Here is a 12,563-nt window from a genome sequence, read left to right as displayed (position 1 = left end):
GAATCGGGATCAGGACTAGGTGGGTTCCTGTCGGGGCGGGCCGGCAGTTCGAGAAGTTCGGGTGGGTTCTATCGGGCCCTATATAGGGCTGCTGTGATCCAAATAACTATTCTAATGTTGGGATTAGAATAATGTTGTCCTATATATATAAATATATATATTCAGCACGACCAGAAGTCTAGACTAATGTAAAGGGCTAGGCAATCCACTTATGCACTTCAACCAAAAGTCCAAACTCATGGAAAGTGCTGCATAAGAAGGTGGTAGTGTTGGGGGTGGAGAGAGAGATAGACAGAGAGGGAGAGAGAGAGATGGAAGTGAAACATCGACATCAGCGACATTGCTGCTGTACTGCTTTCTCATCCATACTCTGTTTCTACTGTCCATTATCCTTATTCTATGTAATGATGAGACATTTGGGGCCGCTTAATTTGTTTCTGCTTCGTGAACCATGATGGAGTAGCTTGTGTGTCTACTTTCTTTCTTTCCCATTTATGAACTTGGAGTAGCAAAACTCCGTTTGTCCTTTTCTCGATTTCTGAGCTTCTCTATGGGTCATGATTTCAGACCATGGCTTGCCATGTTCTGTAGCTATCACTATTGTAAGATTGCTTTGTGTTCTCCTAACTGAATGCTTGACGATGATCTCAACTTTGCAGATTAACACATCATCCATTCCCCTACCGCACGTACATACAACAGGGACATTGATCATGCCTCCACTCTGCCGAACCATGGAGACCTACAAGGCAAAGGCAAGTCCAACCGCAGACCATGACCTATTGCTCGGTACATGTTCTTTAGCTAAAGATCTTTTTGGATTTGTACTAAGGAAAACAAGAGGAATGTCAAAGTGTCAGTAACCTCAAAATCCTGATAGAGCTTGCCTCATTTGGCTCCAACAAGGTTCAGCTAGTTGGATTTATCATCATTGAGCCCCGAATTGGGGAGGAAGGCACCTAAAATGCTGGCAATGAGAGGTTAGTGGATTTTGTGTTTTTTTTATGTTGTGTTGGCTATTTGAATATGCTGCAAGAGTCTTTGTTGTCTACTGCAAACACTTAGGGTTTTTGTAGGCAAGTTACAAGTGGGGCCCGGGGAGGGTGGGGGGGGGGGGGTTGTCATGTTGTTAGGGATGAAAACGGAGCGGAAACGGACGGAACTGGGTGCTACCATATTTGTTTTCATATATTTTTACAGAAGCGGAAACGAATACAGAAACCCAGAAATGAATACGGAAACAGATACTACTGGAAACGGACACAGAGCGAATACAAAGCGGACATGGAAACTGAAGTGGGCATTGACTGGAACTTAAAAAACCCTTGAATCATAGAGAAATACACACAAAACACAACCAAATTTAATGAATTGTTAACATGGCTACAAAACAACATCGTTATGTTAGACACTTAGTGTAGTATTGTAGTAATACTAAACAATTGTGTATAGGGTCAAGCTGAGTACATGTGCGGTAAAAGAAGTTGGGATCAAATGATCCATTCTACTCATTGTATAATTGTGTGTTGTTGGTGGTTGGACTACAGAGCAGCCATATGTCTATAGTAAAAACGGAAATTCCATATTCATGGAAACGGAAAGTTCCGTTTCCACGTCTATTCCACCGGAAAAAACCGTTCTATTTTTGTTTCCGTTTCCGCATAAAAAATTCCACTTCCACTTCCGTCTTGCAAATTTCCATTTCCGTTTTCATATTTCCTCTCCGTTTCCATTTTTCCGCTGGAAAAACGGAAAGTTTCCACTCCATTTTCATCCCTACATGTTGTTATTCTTTTTACATGTTACATACTCTAGTCCCAATGTTGCTTTGATTGATTTTCTAGTTGCATATGTTATGACTTTTCAAAACAGATTTGTTGGGGATTTGTTGCAATGCACACCTTGATTATTATTATTATTTTGCTATATGAGGTGTCTAAAATGTGCCCATTTTTTATGCACCATGAAGAAAAATGTTGTGATGATGTTGAATATGTAGAAAACAATGTTGGGTCAAGGATTATACATTGTAAGGATTAGACGGTCAAGATCACACACTTAAATGAGATCGGGCGGGTGGGGAAGCAACTGGTTGGTTGAAAGACGCCCAGCTTTGGGCATTGAATAAACTACGAGCAACCATGAATCATAAATCACAGAATATCAAATATATATCCTATATATATATATTTGATTTCCTTGGGGTACTGTGGACGTCGTGTAACCGCGCAAACCGTATTGAGCATGCGGACATCGCATAGCCGTACAAACCGTATTGTGCGACATGGACTCCCTTGCATGGACACACTAAAAAAAGTTTCATACACTATACTTACTGCTCGCATCTGGCTCTCCTCTAGCTGTAGCGCCGCTCACTGCGGCGTCCCCGTAAGGAGCTAACTATCTATGCTTCCCCCGAACTTTTAGGACCCGAAAGTTTAGGGGCTGCCCGAAACTTTCAGACCATGCAGAAATGTGTGGCAACGGTTCGATTTGGGGGCTAGCTATAAATAGCCCCTTTCTTCCCGTGACCAGGATGCGTGGTAACTTCTTCATCAATTGTAACTCGATTTTTTTGGAGATGTTCCTCCCATTTCACTCAAACTTGTTGATTTTGGGGGACTGAAAGACAAGTGCCCGATCTACACTCCAACCAAAGCAAAAGGTGATTCCCCCTTGTTTCTTTGATGGATCTTGTTACTCTTGCAGATTGGAGACTCCTAGGTGGTAGGAGTCCTCGGTGAGAAAATGATTTGTCATTTTTCCCATCGTTTGTGAAGGTTTGGAGGCCGCCTCAAGGTATACCATCAGTGGTTTGCAATCACCTTCTTGGTGATATTTCAACGAGAAGAAGGTGAGCTTTCATGGTGTTGGTGTGCCTTTATGGTAACACCCACCCTTCCAACAGTGACTAGTTTCTCTTCAAAGAAGTGAACATCGGGATACATCATTGCCTCCAGTGTTTTTGGTTATATCTAGCCCTAACTCATTACTTGTGGTTTACTTTGGTCACGTAACTTTGCTAGCACTGTGCAAGAGTAGCCCTATGTTCTTCTTCATGAATGATTCGATGATGATCTCAAATTTGCAGGCCAGAAGTCGATGCGAGGTCGACACGGCGTCTGTTCCCCTGCCGTGCCTGCACCCAGCGGGGACCCTCACCAGGCTCAACTTCGCCAGACCTCAAGGCAAATCCCTATGGGGTATCGCACCGCAAAATGTTGTATTTGAGTTGGTAACAGAGGCAAGATACCGCGGTCGCGGCAACGACAGAACCAACCTCAAGCCCAATGTTTGATCCCCATTCGTTGAGACATAGTGCCACAACCACTTTAATCATGTGTACCAGTTCATGTCCATAGTGTACAAACCAGTGGTGCGGCGTCGCCAGAACGCTCACGATGATCCTCGGGCTGGAGCACATGATTAAAGCGGTTGCGGCATTGTAGCGTATCATGCCTGAATTTGGAGCAAACTTGGCACTTGAGGTTGCTTCTGCCATTGCCGCATATGCGCCCACCATTAACACGACCAACAATGTCGACGGTCAGGATTTGAGCTACATAAAAATAAAATGCGCCTTATTTGATGTTAGACCAGATCACGGCAAAATTCAGAAAAGAAAGGCAGATAGGTTTGTAACTACTTTGTGGTGCAATGTGTACAGGATTCGGTAGAGGTTCAGTTGACACTTGAGAGTTCAAGGATGGAGGCGACATGCTTTGTTTCTGCTTCAAGAACCATGATGGAGTAGCCCATTTCAAAACTTGGGAGTAGCAAGCTCAAACTTGGAGTTTCTGAACTTGACGTGTGGAACATCATTTTTGGACTTGCTTACCATTTTCGATGATCTCAACGTTGCAGGCCAGAAGTCGATGGGAGGAAGACACGGCGCCGTCCGTTCCCCTGCCGTGCCTGCACCCAGCGGGGCTCTCACCAGGCCTCCACTTCACCGGGCCACCGTATCCTGCCGGGCACAGGTTGCGTAGCCCGACCCTGGCGTACTGCACACTACCGGTTCTGTAGCTACTCTATTATGTCAGAACACTTGAGAGGGATGAGCGCGAAACAGCAGCAGCAACAGCGAAGATACTACTGCTACTTCTCACTCGTACCCTGCTCCCTTGTCGTGATGCTTGTCTTGCTCCTCACCGGAGCTAACCACGACCGACGACGACAAACAGGGCAGATTATGATCTTTTCTGAACTAGCAACAAACAGCACAGTACAGCACTCTGTCTATATATCCCTCCCTGCCTCCATGTCTGAACTTTTGTTTGAAACAGAGTTCCTGAACTTCCTAGTAATTAACATGTGCTAGGAGTAGCTCCAATCCTTCTGTGTGAATGTTTGAGAGGAAAATCAACCTTGCGTCGCAGGAGAGAAGAGAGAAGCCTATGGGTGACGCCACAGGTTGTGTGGGTGTGTAAGTTAAATAACAAACAGAGACTTGGGTTTGTGACACAGAGCATAAGAAGAATGGCAAAGCTTTCAGTAACCTCCAAATTGCAGCAGATCTTGCCTGTCCGCGATTTGGTTCTTCTTCTTGATGATACAGCTCCTTCTATCTGTGCACAATCCATGGAGTGTCAGTTAACTTCTGTTGTGAAATGATTAAAGTTTTGCACTTACATGTGTTGCAGGAATGATGATTGCTCCTGCAGCAAAACGTTTCATATCCGTTTGCAGGATATGAAACCCCGGCATGATCATCACGCCATCTCTTCCTGCCAAGAACACCACAAATCCATGCAAATTTTGTGCAATTACACCCATAAAAGAATACACTTTAGTAAAAAAATACTACAGCATCGCACAATGCACTGCCATTCAAATATTCAACTGAATGAGATCGAAATTGTACAGAAACAGTAACAACAGCGCCAATAGAATTATTTTACAGAAAGCAGTTCTCTCTAGGTTCACATTTACAATTTGCATCATCATTGTCAATGTCTTCTCTTCGTATTAAGGAAAAGAGTATCTTCTTCACATTGCACACAACAGAACCTTCTGTGGTAGGTAGGTCCAAATCTAACCAAGGATAATCTTAAACTCTCAAACCTACGACGTGTAGGTATTTCACTCTGAGAATGTACTTATCTTTGATAATACTGAAGAATCTGCAGCAGGGGCGAACTCGTCCCCGCAGAAGAAAGGCTCGGGAGGCACCTCCAAGCCATCGATGCCAGCTTTGAGCATGTCTAGCACCTCGCTCATGGCCGGTCGATCGTCTGGCTTCATCTGGATGCACCACAGTGCAACGATGCACAGCTTCCTCTCGACCTGATGGATACCAACAGCCTCCGAGATCTCACCCACCTCTTGCCGAGACAGCTGATTGTACACCCATGATGGGTAGTATGTCTGGCTTCTTGACGCTTGTGGGTCCACATTCCTCCGCCCCCCGGCCATCTCCAACAACAACATCCCGAAGCTATAGACATCAGACTTGGAAGATATGGCGCCAATGCTACGGGACACCATCTCGGGAGCTATGTAACCAACTGTTCCCCGGGCAGCACTCACTGGCAAAAAGCTGTTGTCCCTCGGGTACAGTTTTGCCAGTCCAAAGTCAGCGATTTTTGGGATGAAGTCACTGTCCAACAAGATGTTGTGAGGCTTTATGTCGAAGTGTAGTATCTGCATATCACACCCTCGGTGCAGGTAGTCAATCCCTCTCGCGATCCCCAAAGCAATCTCGTTGAGCTTGTCCCAGGAGAAACTCTTCTCTGGCGAGAAGATGTACTTCTCAAGAGATCCGTGGGGCATGTACTTGTAAACAAGAGCCCTCCTCATTTCTTCCAAGCAGAAACCCACCAGACGCACTACATTGACATGGTGAATGCTTCCGATGTTGGACACCTCACTGATGAACTCTTCTCCGTTGGACATGGAACTGACCAACATTTTGATGGCAACATGGACGTCACCGGGAAGCACACCTTTGTACACGGACCCATAGCCTCCTTGGCCCAGCTTGTCTCTGAAGTGGCTAGTGATCGCAGTGATGTCTGTGTAAGCGAACCTTGTTGGGCCAAGGGCTAGTTGCATCTGGAGGAACCTCTCAACTGCATCAACTGATATCTTTGTTTGCCAGTACTTGTAGGCAAGGAAGGTCAATACGGACAATGGTGCAAACACTAATCTGGATACTATTGCAAACACTGCATAAACAAGATTGCAGAATCGAGTTAGATGTATACAATTGTGGAGCTGTAATTCTTAGGATTGGGCTAATCTGGATAGTAAAGTATTGCAAACACTGCATAAACAAGATTGCAGAATCATGTTAGATGTATACAGTTATGGAGCTGTAGTTCTTAGGATTGCAGAATCATACCGATAATGAACTTCACAATACTTATGGCAGATACTATGACCACCGCTGCCCAAAATAATTTTGTTTGGTGGGAGTAGTAATTTACACATCTCAAGAAATGCATGTCGATACCAACAATCGCCGAAGTCTGATTTAGGATGTTTGAACTAGACATCTTTTCATGGAAGTTACTGCAAGTTATAACAGGGACTGGTGAGAAGATAAACAGCTTAATCTTATTTGAGGCAGAAACTGCAACCAGAGAGAGAAGTATCTAGTCCACGAAGTGCAGACTCACCTCACTGAATCATTTAGGCATCTGTTGATGATCCTAGAATATTTCCAGGGAGCATGATATCCAGGAAATCTAACAGCAAACCCTGTCCTCATAAATTTTACGACATCTTCATAATCATAACTTGCATAACCATTTGGCCTCGGACGCCAACTTCCCAGAGGAGTCATGGCCAAGTATCCACATGAAGGCTCAACATTTCGAACCGAATAAGAAAACATGGTAGTCAACACATAAACAAAAGAAGTGTTCGTACTCCGGCAAGCGACAGGCCTATAAATAGCATCATCTTTTATCATGCGTGAACAACTCATGAAGGCAGCCCATTGGCCTGAATCCGGATAGAGCAGTATCGTGTTAGCTGATTGCAATCCATAGATATAAGGATGTTGATTCCCCTCAGGAATAGGGCAGCTGCTATTATCCAAACTGGCATCAACAACCCAGAAAACAGAGTCACTATAGGAGATGCTAGTGACGAAGTATCTCCCTGTGTTGATGTGAATTATAGCCTGGCCATTGCTACAAACTAGCTCGTATTCTTGAACACCACAGCCAGGTGGATCACCTCGCAAACGGAAAGGATACCTGATGTCTTGGAGTTGTCCACAAGAGAAAGAGGGGCAAACTGCTTTCCCCAGAGTATTTTCTGCTCCAGTCTTGGCTAGAAGAACTGAAAGTGTGGAGGAGATTGCTAGTGCTAGGAGTATAACAGAACGTGGAAATGCAACGGAGTTCGTCATGGGAGCTAAACAGATGCAGGATCAGGCATGGGAGCTGCAACCAGAGTTCAAGAGAAGGATACTTATCAGAGACTTGACCAGTGTGGTATACGGGTTTCCTGCTGCATATGGACTGATGGACACCAGAGAAGAATAATCAAGCCTAGTATGATTAGCCAAAGCCTGGTAATCTTTTTCCAGTCAAACTAGTATACAAAAGCTTTTGGCTTGTATAGAAGATAGGCTTTGGCTTGTCATTGGCAACACCCAAGAAGGCTTGTATATGGATTTCCTGGTGCATATATGGACTGATGAACACAATCAAACAAGAGAAAGAATAGTCAGGCCTGGTATCCAGTCATGTGGTCTTGTTAGTCAAACTAGTATACATGAGCTTTTGGCTTTGTACGGAAGATAGGCTTTGACTTGTCATAGGCAACATCCAAGAAACATCCTCCATGGAAGAAAAGTTGGAATCCATCCAACTATTTAATGACAGTCACCAATGCCAAGGTAGCATGACAAGTCAAAGTGTCTTCGTTCTTTATGATTTCAACACTACAAGAAGCTCAGATTTGTAGGCCTAGCTTCATCTCATTGCCTCCAATCTTCACTTTTTTCCATAGAAAATGTTTAAAGCTTTGGTTGTAGCTCTGTTATTCTCAGTTCTTAACCATGGAAGTAACAGAGCCACAACAAGTGGTGATGGGGATTTCTTCCATAACTGCCCACCATTCAGGTGCGGTGATGGCAGAACAGAGATCCGATTTCCGTTCCGCCTTGCCACCAGCCCCCAGTATTGTGGAGCACCTGGCTTGGAGCTAGCATGCTCAATGGAAGCAGACACAATCCTACTTCACCCAATTCTTGGACTATGCAAGGTCACTTCAATCTACTACAATTTCGGTGTTCTGAATGTTATCCCGCTAGAAGAATCATGGACTAGGTGCCCGCTTCAGAACATCTCTACCACCAATCTATCAACTAGTGTATACATACCCGACAGTTACGGGGGTGAAACTGCAATCCTGGTACGCTGTTCAAGAGAGTTGATACGAATGGAGAAGGCCGGTACGACACCAGGTATGGGGGACAGTATTGTTGGCCCAATCTCTTGCCTGAGCAACACAAGCCAGTTCATGTATTTGATGGACGGTAGTGAACCAATGTATATTCTTCCCTTAGACTGCACAGTGGTTTCAAACGGTATTTCAACGCCGTGGGATTATGATATCAAATCTGCTGTGTTATTTGCCGAAAGAGCCAGAAGGGTTATTGCATTTGATGAGACAACCTTGACTTGGTCAGTTCCTACCATAACCGACATTTGTCTAGGCTGCGAGCAAAACTGCAGGCATCCCTGCGGATTCAGCCCACAACGCAGGCAAGCATTCTGCAAGCGCCAAGGTATTCTTTCTAGTAATTCTTAAGCATCGAAGGATTTGTTCTGAATAAATTGCATGCCTTAAATATTTTTTGACAAGAGTACCTAAATGATCCAAATAAAGAACAGTTCTTTTTATACACCATTTGCTATTTCACTCACATGGTTCTGATACTCCCCCATACAGATAGCATATACAAGATGAAAAGTATCCTGTTTTGTAGTTACATTCTTACTACAAAAGTATCACATTGTTTCAGAAACAGCAACTATGTTTAGCTCCAAAATTTCTGATAAACAGGCTGGTTTACAGGGTAAAAAATCTCTAAACAATTAAACACACTATTCACCATATTTAGGAAATAATCATGCTTGAACAGCCATATCAAGAAGCTCAGGGATGAAAAACCTTCATGATTATGCAGACAAACCAATGACACCTTCTGGAAAGAAGGCCTGAATTCCAGCCCAACTAAACTGCATTTTTGTGATGCTCATACTTTTGAACTTATTACTGAAGAAATAAAATGATGTCCCAAGAAAGTTCAGATATATGCAAATAGTTTCATCATTATGTTATTTTGTGAACCTAGCATGCTCTTCAGTAGTTCGGAAGTTAAAATCAATATGTCAATACGATAAACCTACATGTGCTGCTCTTGGTTCAAATATATCTGTCGGATTTACATTCAACATATTATATCGAGACGGATTTATGGTGCTTATCTTGTTAACTTAAGCTGTTAGTTTTCTCACTTGTTCAAGAATTATAGCAATGCCCAATTTAAGTATGTGTTTACTGTCATGTGGACACTGCTATAATGCCCCACCCACATGAATTGAATCTCTTTTCAATTCCATCAACAAAGAATTGGCATGAGTTGGTGTCCTTATTTAACAAAAATAAATCAGTAGCCCTTTTCTCTTTTAAAAGAAATAGAAATTGCCTGGATTCTGTTCTTTTCCATGCCAAATCTAAATCGCTTATTTCCTACATGCAGGTTCACGTGTGAAAGTCATTGCAGGTATTATGCATACATCTTTTTGTTTATCACTCTTATTCTTGCATTTTTTTTATTATCTAATATAAGAGGAAAGACATGAAAGCAAGAATTTTTTAATCCAAGTAAAACTCACTATTTGCCTGCATTCTTGTTTTCAGCAACATCATCGGTAGCCACATTTGTGGTTCTCTTGCTGACGGCAGCCACAGCACTCTATCGATCCCTAAAATCAAAGGTTGATGAAGAGGTACGTCTGAAGATCGAAATGTTTCTCAAGGCATATGGCACATCAAAACCAACAAGGTACACATTCTCTGAAGTTAAAAAGGTAACAAGACGATTCAAAGATAGACTGGGTCAGGGTGGATTTGGAAGCGTATACAAAGGTCAGCTGGCAAATGGAGTACCTGTGGCAGTAAAGATGCTGGAGAACTCAAAGAGTGACGGGGAAGAGTTCATGAATGAAGTTGCGACAATTGGTAGGATCCACCATGCTAATGTGGTCCGCCTCTTGGGATTCTGCTCAGATGGAACAAGGCGTGCTCTTATCTATGAATTCATGCCGAACGGATCACTCGAGAAATATATATTTGCACATGAATCAGATATTTGTCGAGAGCTATTAGCACCTAACAAAATGCTGGAAATAGCATCGGGCATTGCACGAGGAATCAAATACCTGCATCAAGGGTGCAATCAGCGGATCCTCCATTTCGACATCAAGCCTCACAACATCTTGCTGGATTACAGCTTCAATCCAAAGATTTCTGATTTTGAGCTTGCGAAGCTGTGTACAAGAGATCATAGCATCGTCACACTGACTGCAGCAAGAGGAACAATGGGTTACATTGCGCCAGAACTATATTCACGGAACTTTGGGAGAATATCCAGTAAGTCCGATGTCTATAGCTTTGGCATGCTGGTGCTGGAAATGGTGAGCGGTAGGAGGAACTCGGATCCATGGATTGAGAACCAAAACGAGGTTTACATCCCAGAATGGATATATGAGAAAATAAGCACGGAGCAAGAACTGGAATCATCAAGGGAAATGACGCAAGAAGAGAAGGATACAGTAAGAAAGCTGGCCATTGTGGCACTATGGTGCATTCAGTGGAACCCAAAAAATCGCCCATCGATGCCAAAAGTGTTGAACATGTTGACAGGAACCTTGCAGAGTTTAACGATGCCCCCCAAGCCATTTGTTTCGTCTCCGGGCCACCCCATGCCGCAAATCTAGAGATTTGTTTCACAGCAATTCTGAATGTATTTATTTTGGACAATGAGGCTTAATATGCTGCAGTAATGCCTATTGTATTGTACTATATGACACTTGATTTTCAGCTCAATAAGAAGTCTAATGTTAAGCTCTTTGGTGTAGTTGTCACGTGAGACATCGGAACTGTCTGCAATGTGGTAGTTGGCAGACCGGGCAGGAAGCCACCGGTCACACTTGTGGTGGCATTTGAGCGTGTCGGAAATTGGTGCTCCTGGAACAATCAACATGCCCAAGTGACTAGCATATGACGCATTTGACTTAATTACCTTTGCTACTGGTGTTTTGCTACTGTCGACATGTTTGTATTACCAGGGCAGGGTATGACATCAGATTCCACAACAGACTGCAGATTGGTAGAGTACAACTAATGGAAAAAGTAGTTGCCACTTACCGTGTACTCCCTCCGTTCCTAAATATATCTCCTTTTAGAGATTTCGATATGGACTACATAAGGAGCAAAATAGACGAATCTCACTCTAAAATCCATCTATAAACATCCGTATCTAGTCCGCACTGAAATCTCTAAAAAGATTTATATTTAGGAAAGGAGGGAGTAGTAGTAATCGTGGCGCGTGCATTTGTAGTAGTATTGGTGAATTCGACTAGCAAGCAATCCTCACTGAACTAGTCCCCGTCTCGTTGCCGGATCTGTGCCAGCCAGCAATCCATGTGCTGAAAATCCTACTCAGGCGTAGGTAACTAAGTGGGCATACAGATGTGAACTGTGACAGTACAGGAATGCACACAAGAGGAAGGGAAAGAAGAAGCTTCACCTTTCTCGGAGGTTGAGGGCGGCAGTGGGCTACCGGAGACGGCAGCGGCGGCGGTGGCGGCGGGAAAGGACAATGCTCAGGCACGGGAGCGCGCGGGTGGGAGGGGGGCATTAGGAGTCGGGAGACGGTCAAGATCGCCGCCGCCCAGCCGGAGCTCCGTCGGGAAGTGTGGTGGGGCGGCCGGCGGAGGAGGTATTGCCCGATCTGGTGGGCCGTGGGCCTATAAATTCAAGTCGTTACAAGGTTTTGTATTGGATTGACCGCAGTCTACCTGAAAATTCAAATGTTCCAAAAAAAACACTGAAAATTCAGGTGCAAGAGCTACTCCTCGCGAATAATGTCATTCCCCATTTTTTTTAACCTTTTTTGCTACTCCCTGCGTTTTTATTTACTCTGCATATTAGATTTGACTGAAGTCAAACTTGACAAAGTTTGACCAAGTTTATAGAAAAAATATGAACATTTACAATAGCAAATTTATATGATGTGAAAGTATATTCAATAATGAATCTAATGGTAATGGTATTGATTTGTTATAGTATATGTTAATAATTTTGTCTATAAATTTTGTCAAAGTTTACAAAGTTTGACTTCGACCAAAGCTAATATGCCGAGTAAATAAAACGGAGGGGTATTATTTAGAGTTTTTTCTCATTGTACTAGTAAGATGCCGAAATCAATAATTAAGAATCACTCATTGCAAAGGCCACTCCCATCTATGTACGCCACTTGTCCCAACATGAGATTTTTTTCATACATCCATTTATTTAAAATGTTTTGTTTCTTA

At 43.4% G+C, this 12,563-nt stretch overlaps 2 protein-coding genes and 1 long non-coding RNA gene across 5 annotated transcripts; 2 read left to right on the top strand and 1 right to left on the bottom strand.

Moving 5' to 3' along the window:
- The first annotated feature begins 2,550 nt into the window (after positions 1-2,550).
- Positions 2,551-4,819, top strand: LOC147966902 (uncharacterized). Of its 3 annotated transcripts, XR_015609093.1 has the most exons (5): positions 2,551-2,665; positions 2,781-2,854; positions 3,092-3,203; positions 3,668-3,773; positions 3,865-4,819. It is a non-coding gene; the product is annotated as an uncharacterized LOC147966902 (long non-coding RNA). The 3 variants fall into 3 exon arrangements; XR_015609092.1 differs by having other exon boundaries at positions 3,668-4,819; XR_015609091.1 differs by lacking the exons at positions 3,668-3,773; positions 3,865-4,819 and having other exon boundaries at positions 3,092-3,652.
- Positions 4,820-4,943: 124 nt separating this feature from the next.
- LOC125513064 (rust resistance kinase Lr10-like) lies at positions 4,944-7,687 on the bottom strand. The gene is made up of 3 exons (XM_087529145.1): positions 6,621-7,687; positions 6,344-6,513; positions 4,944-6,167 (listed from the first exon to the last, which is right to left on the bottom strand). Exons 1-3 carry the CDS (start codon positions 7,358-7,360, stop codon positions 5,083-5,085), a joined length of 1,995 nt encoding a protein of 664 aa, XP_087385271.1. The 5' UTR covers positions 7,361-7,687; the 3' UTR covers positions 4,944-5,082.
- Positions 7,688-7,915: 228 nt separating this feature from the next.
- On the top strand, positions 7,916-11,073 carry LOC147966901 (rust resistance kinase Lr10-like). The gene is made up of 3 exons (XM_087527407.1): positions 7,916-8,746; positions 9,725-9,748; positions 9,886-11,073. Exons 1-3 carry the CDS (start codon positions 7,969-7,971, stop codon positions 10,962-10,964), a joined length of 1,881 nt encoding a protein of 626 aa, XP_087383533.1. The 5' UTR covers positions 7,916-7,968; the 3' UTR covers positions 10,965-11,073.
- Positions 11,074-12,563: the final 1,490 nt, after the last annotated feature.

The sequence above is a fragment of the Triticum urartu genome, chromosome 6A (assembly GCF_056163025.1).
Source record: "Triticum urartu cultivar PI428250 chromosome 6A, HENAU_Tu73, whole genome shotgun sequence".
In the NCBI taxonomy this organism is placed as follows: domain Eukaryota; kingdom Viridiplantae; phylum Streptophyta; class Magnoliopsida; order Poales; family Poaceae; genus Triticum; species Triticum urartu.
The sequence above is the reverse complement of the archived record's forward strand: the minus strand, read 5'-3'. Positions and strand labels throughout refer to the sequence as shown.

Coding starts and splice junctions, on each gene's coding strand:
- LOC147966901 (XM_087527407.1), top strand. CDS start 7,969: ATGTTTAAAGCTTTGGTTGTAGCTCTGTTATTCTCAGTTCTTAACCAT. Junction 8,747..9,724: donor AGCATTCTGCAAGCGCCAAG/GTATTCTTTCTA, acceptor TCCTACATGCAG/GTTCACGTGTGAAAGTCATT. Junction 9,749..9,885: donor ACGTGTGAAAGTCATTGCAG/GTATTATGCATA, acceptor TCTTGTTTTCAG/CAACATCATCGGTAGCCACA.
- LOC125513064 (XM_087529145.1), bottom strand. CDS start 7,360: ATGACGAACTCCGTTGCATTTCCACGTTCTGTTATACTCCTAGCACTA. Junction 6,514..6,620: donor TGCCTAAATGATTCAGTGAG/GTGAGTCTGCAC, acceptor TATAACTTGCAG/TAACTTCCATGAAAAGATGT. Junction 6,168..6,343: donor TATTGTGAAGTTCATTATCG/GTATGATTCTGC, acceptor TTGTTTATGCAG/TGTTTGCAATAGTATCCAGA.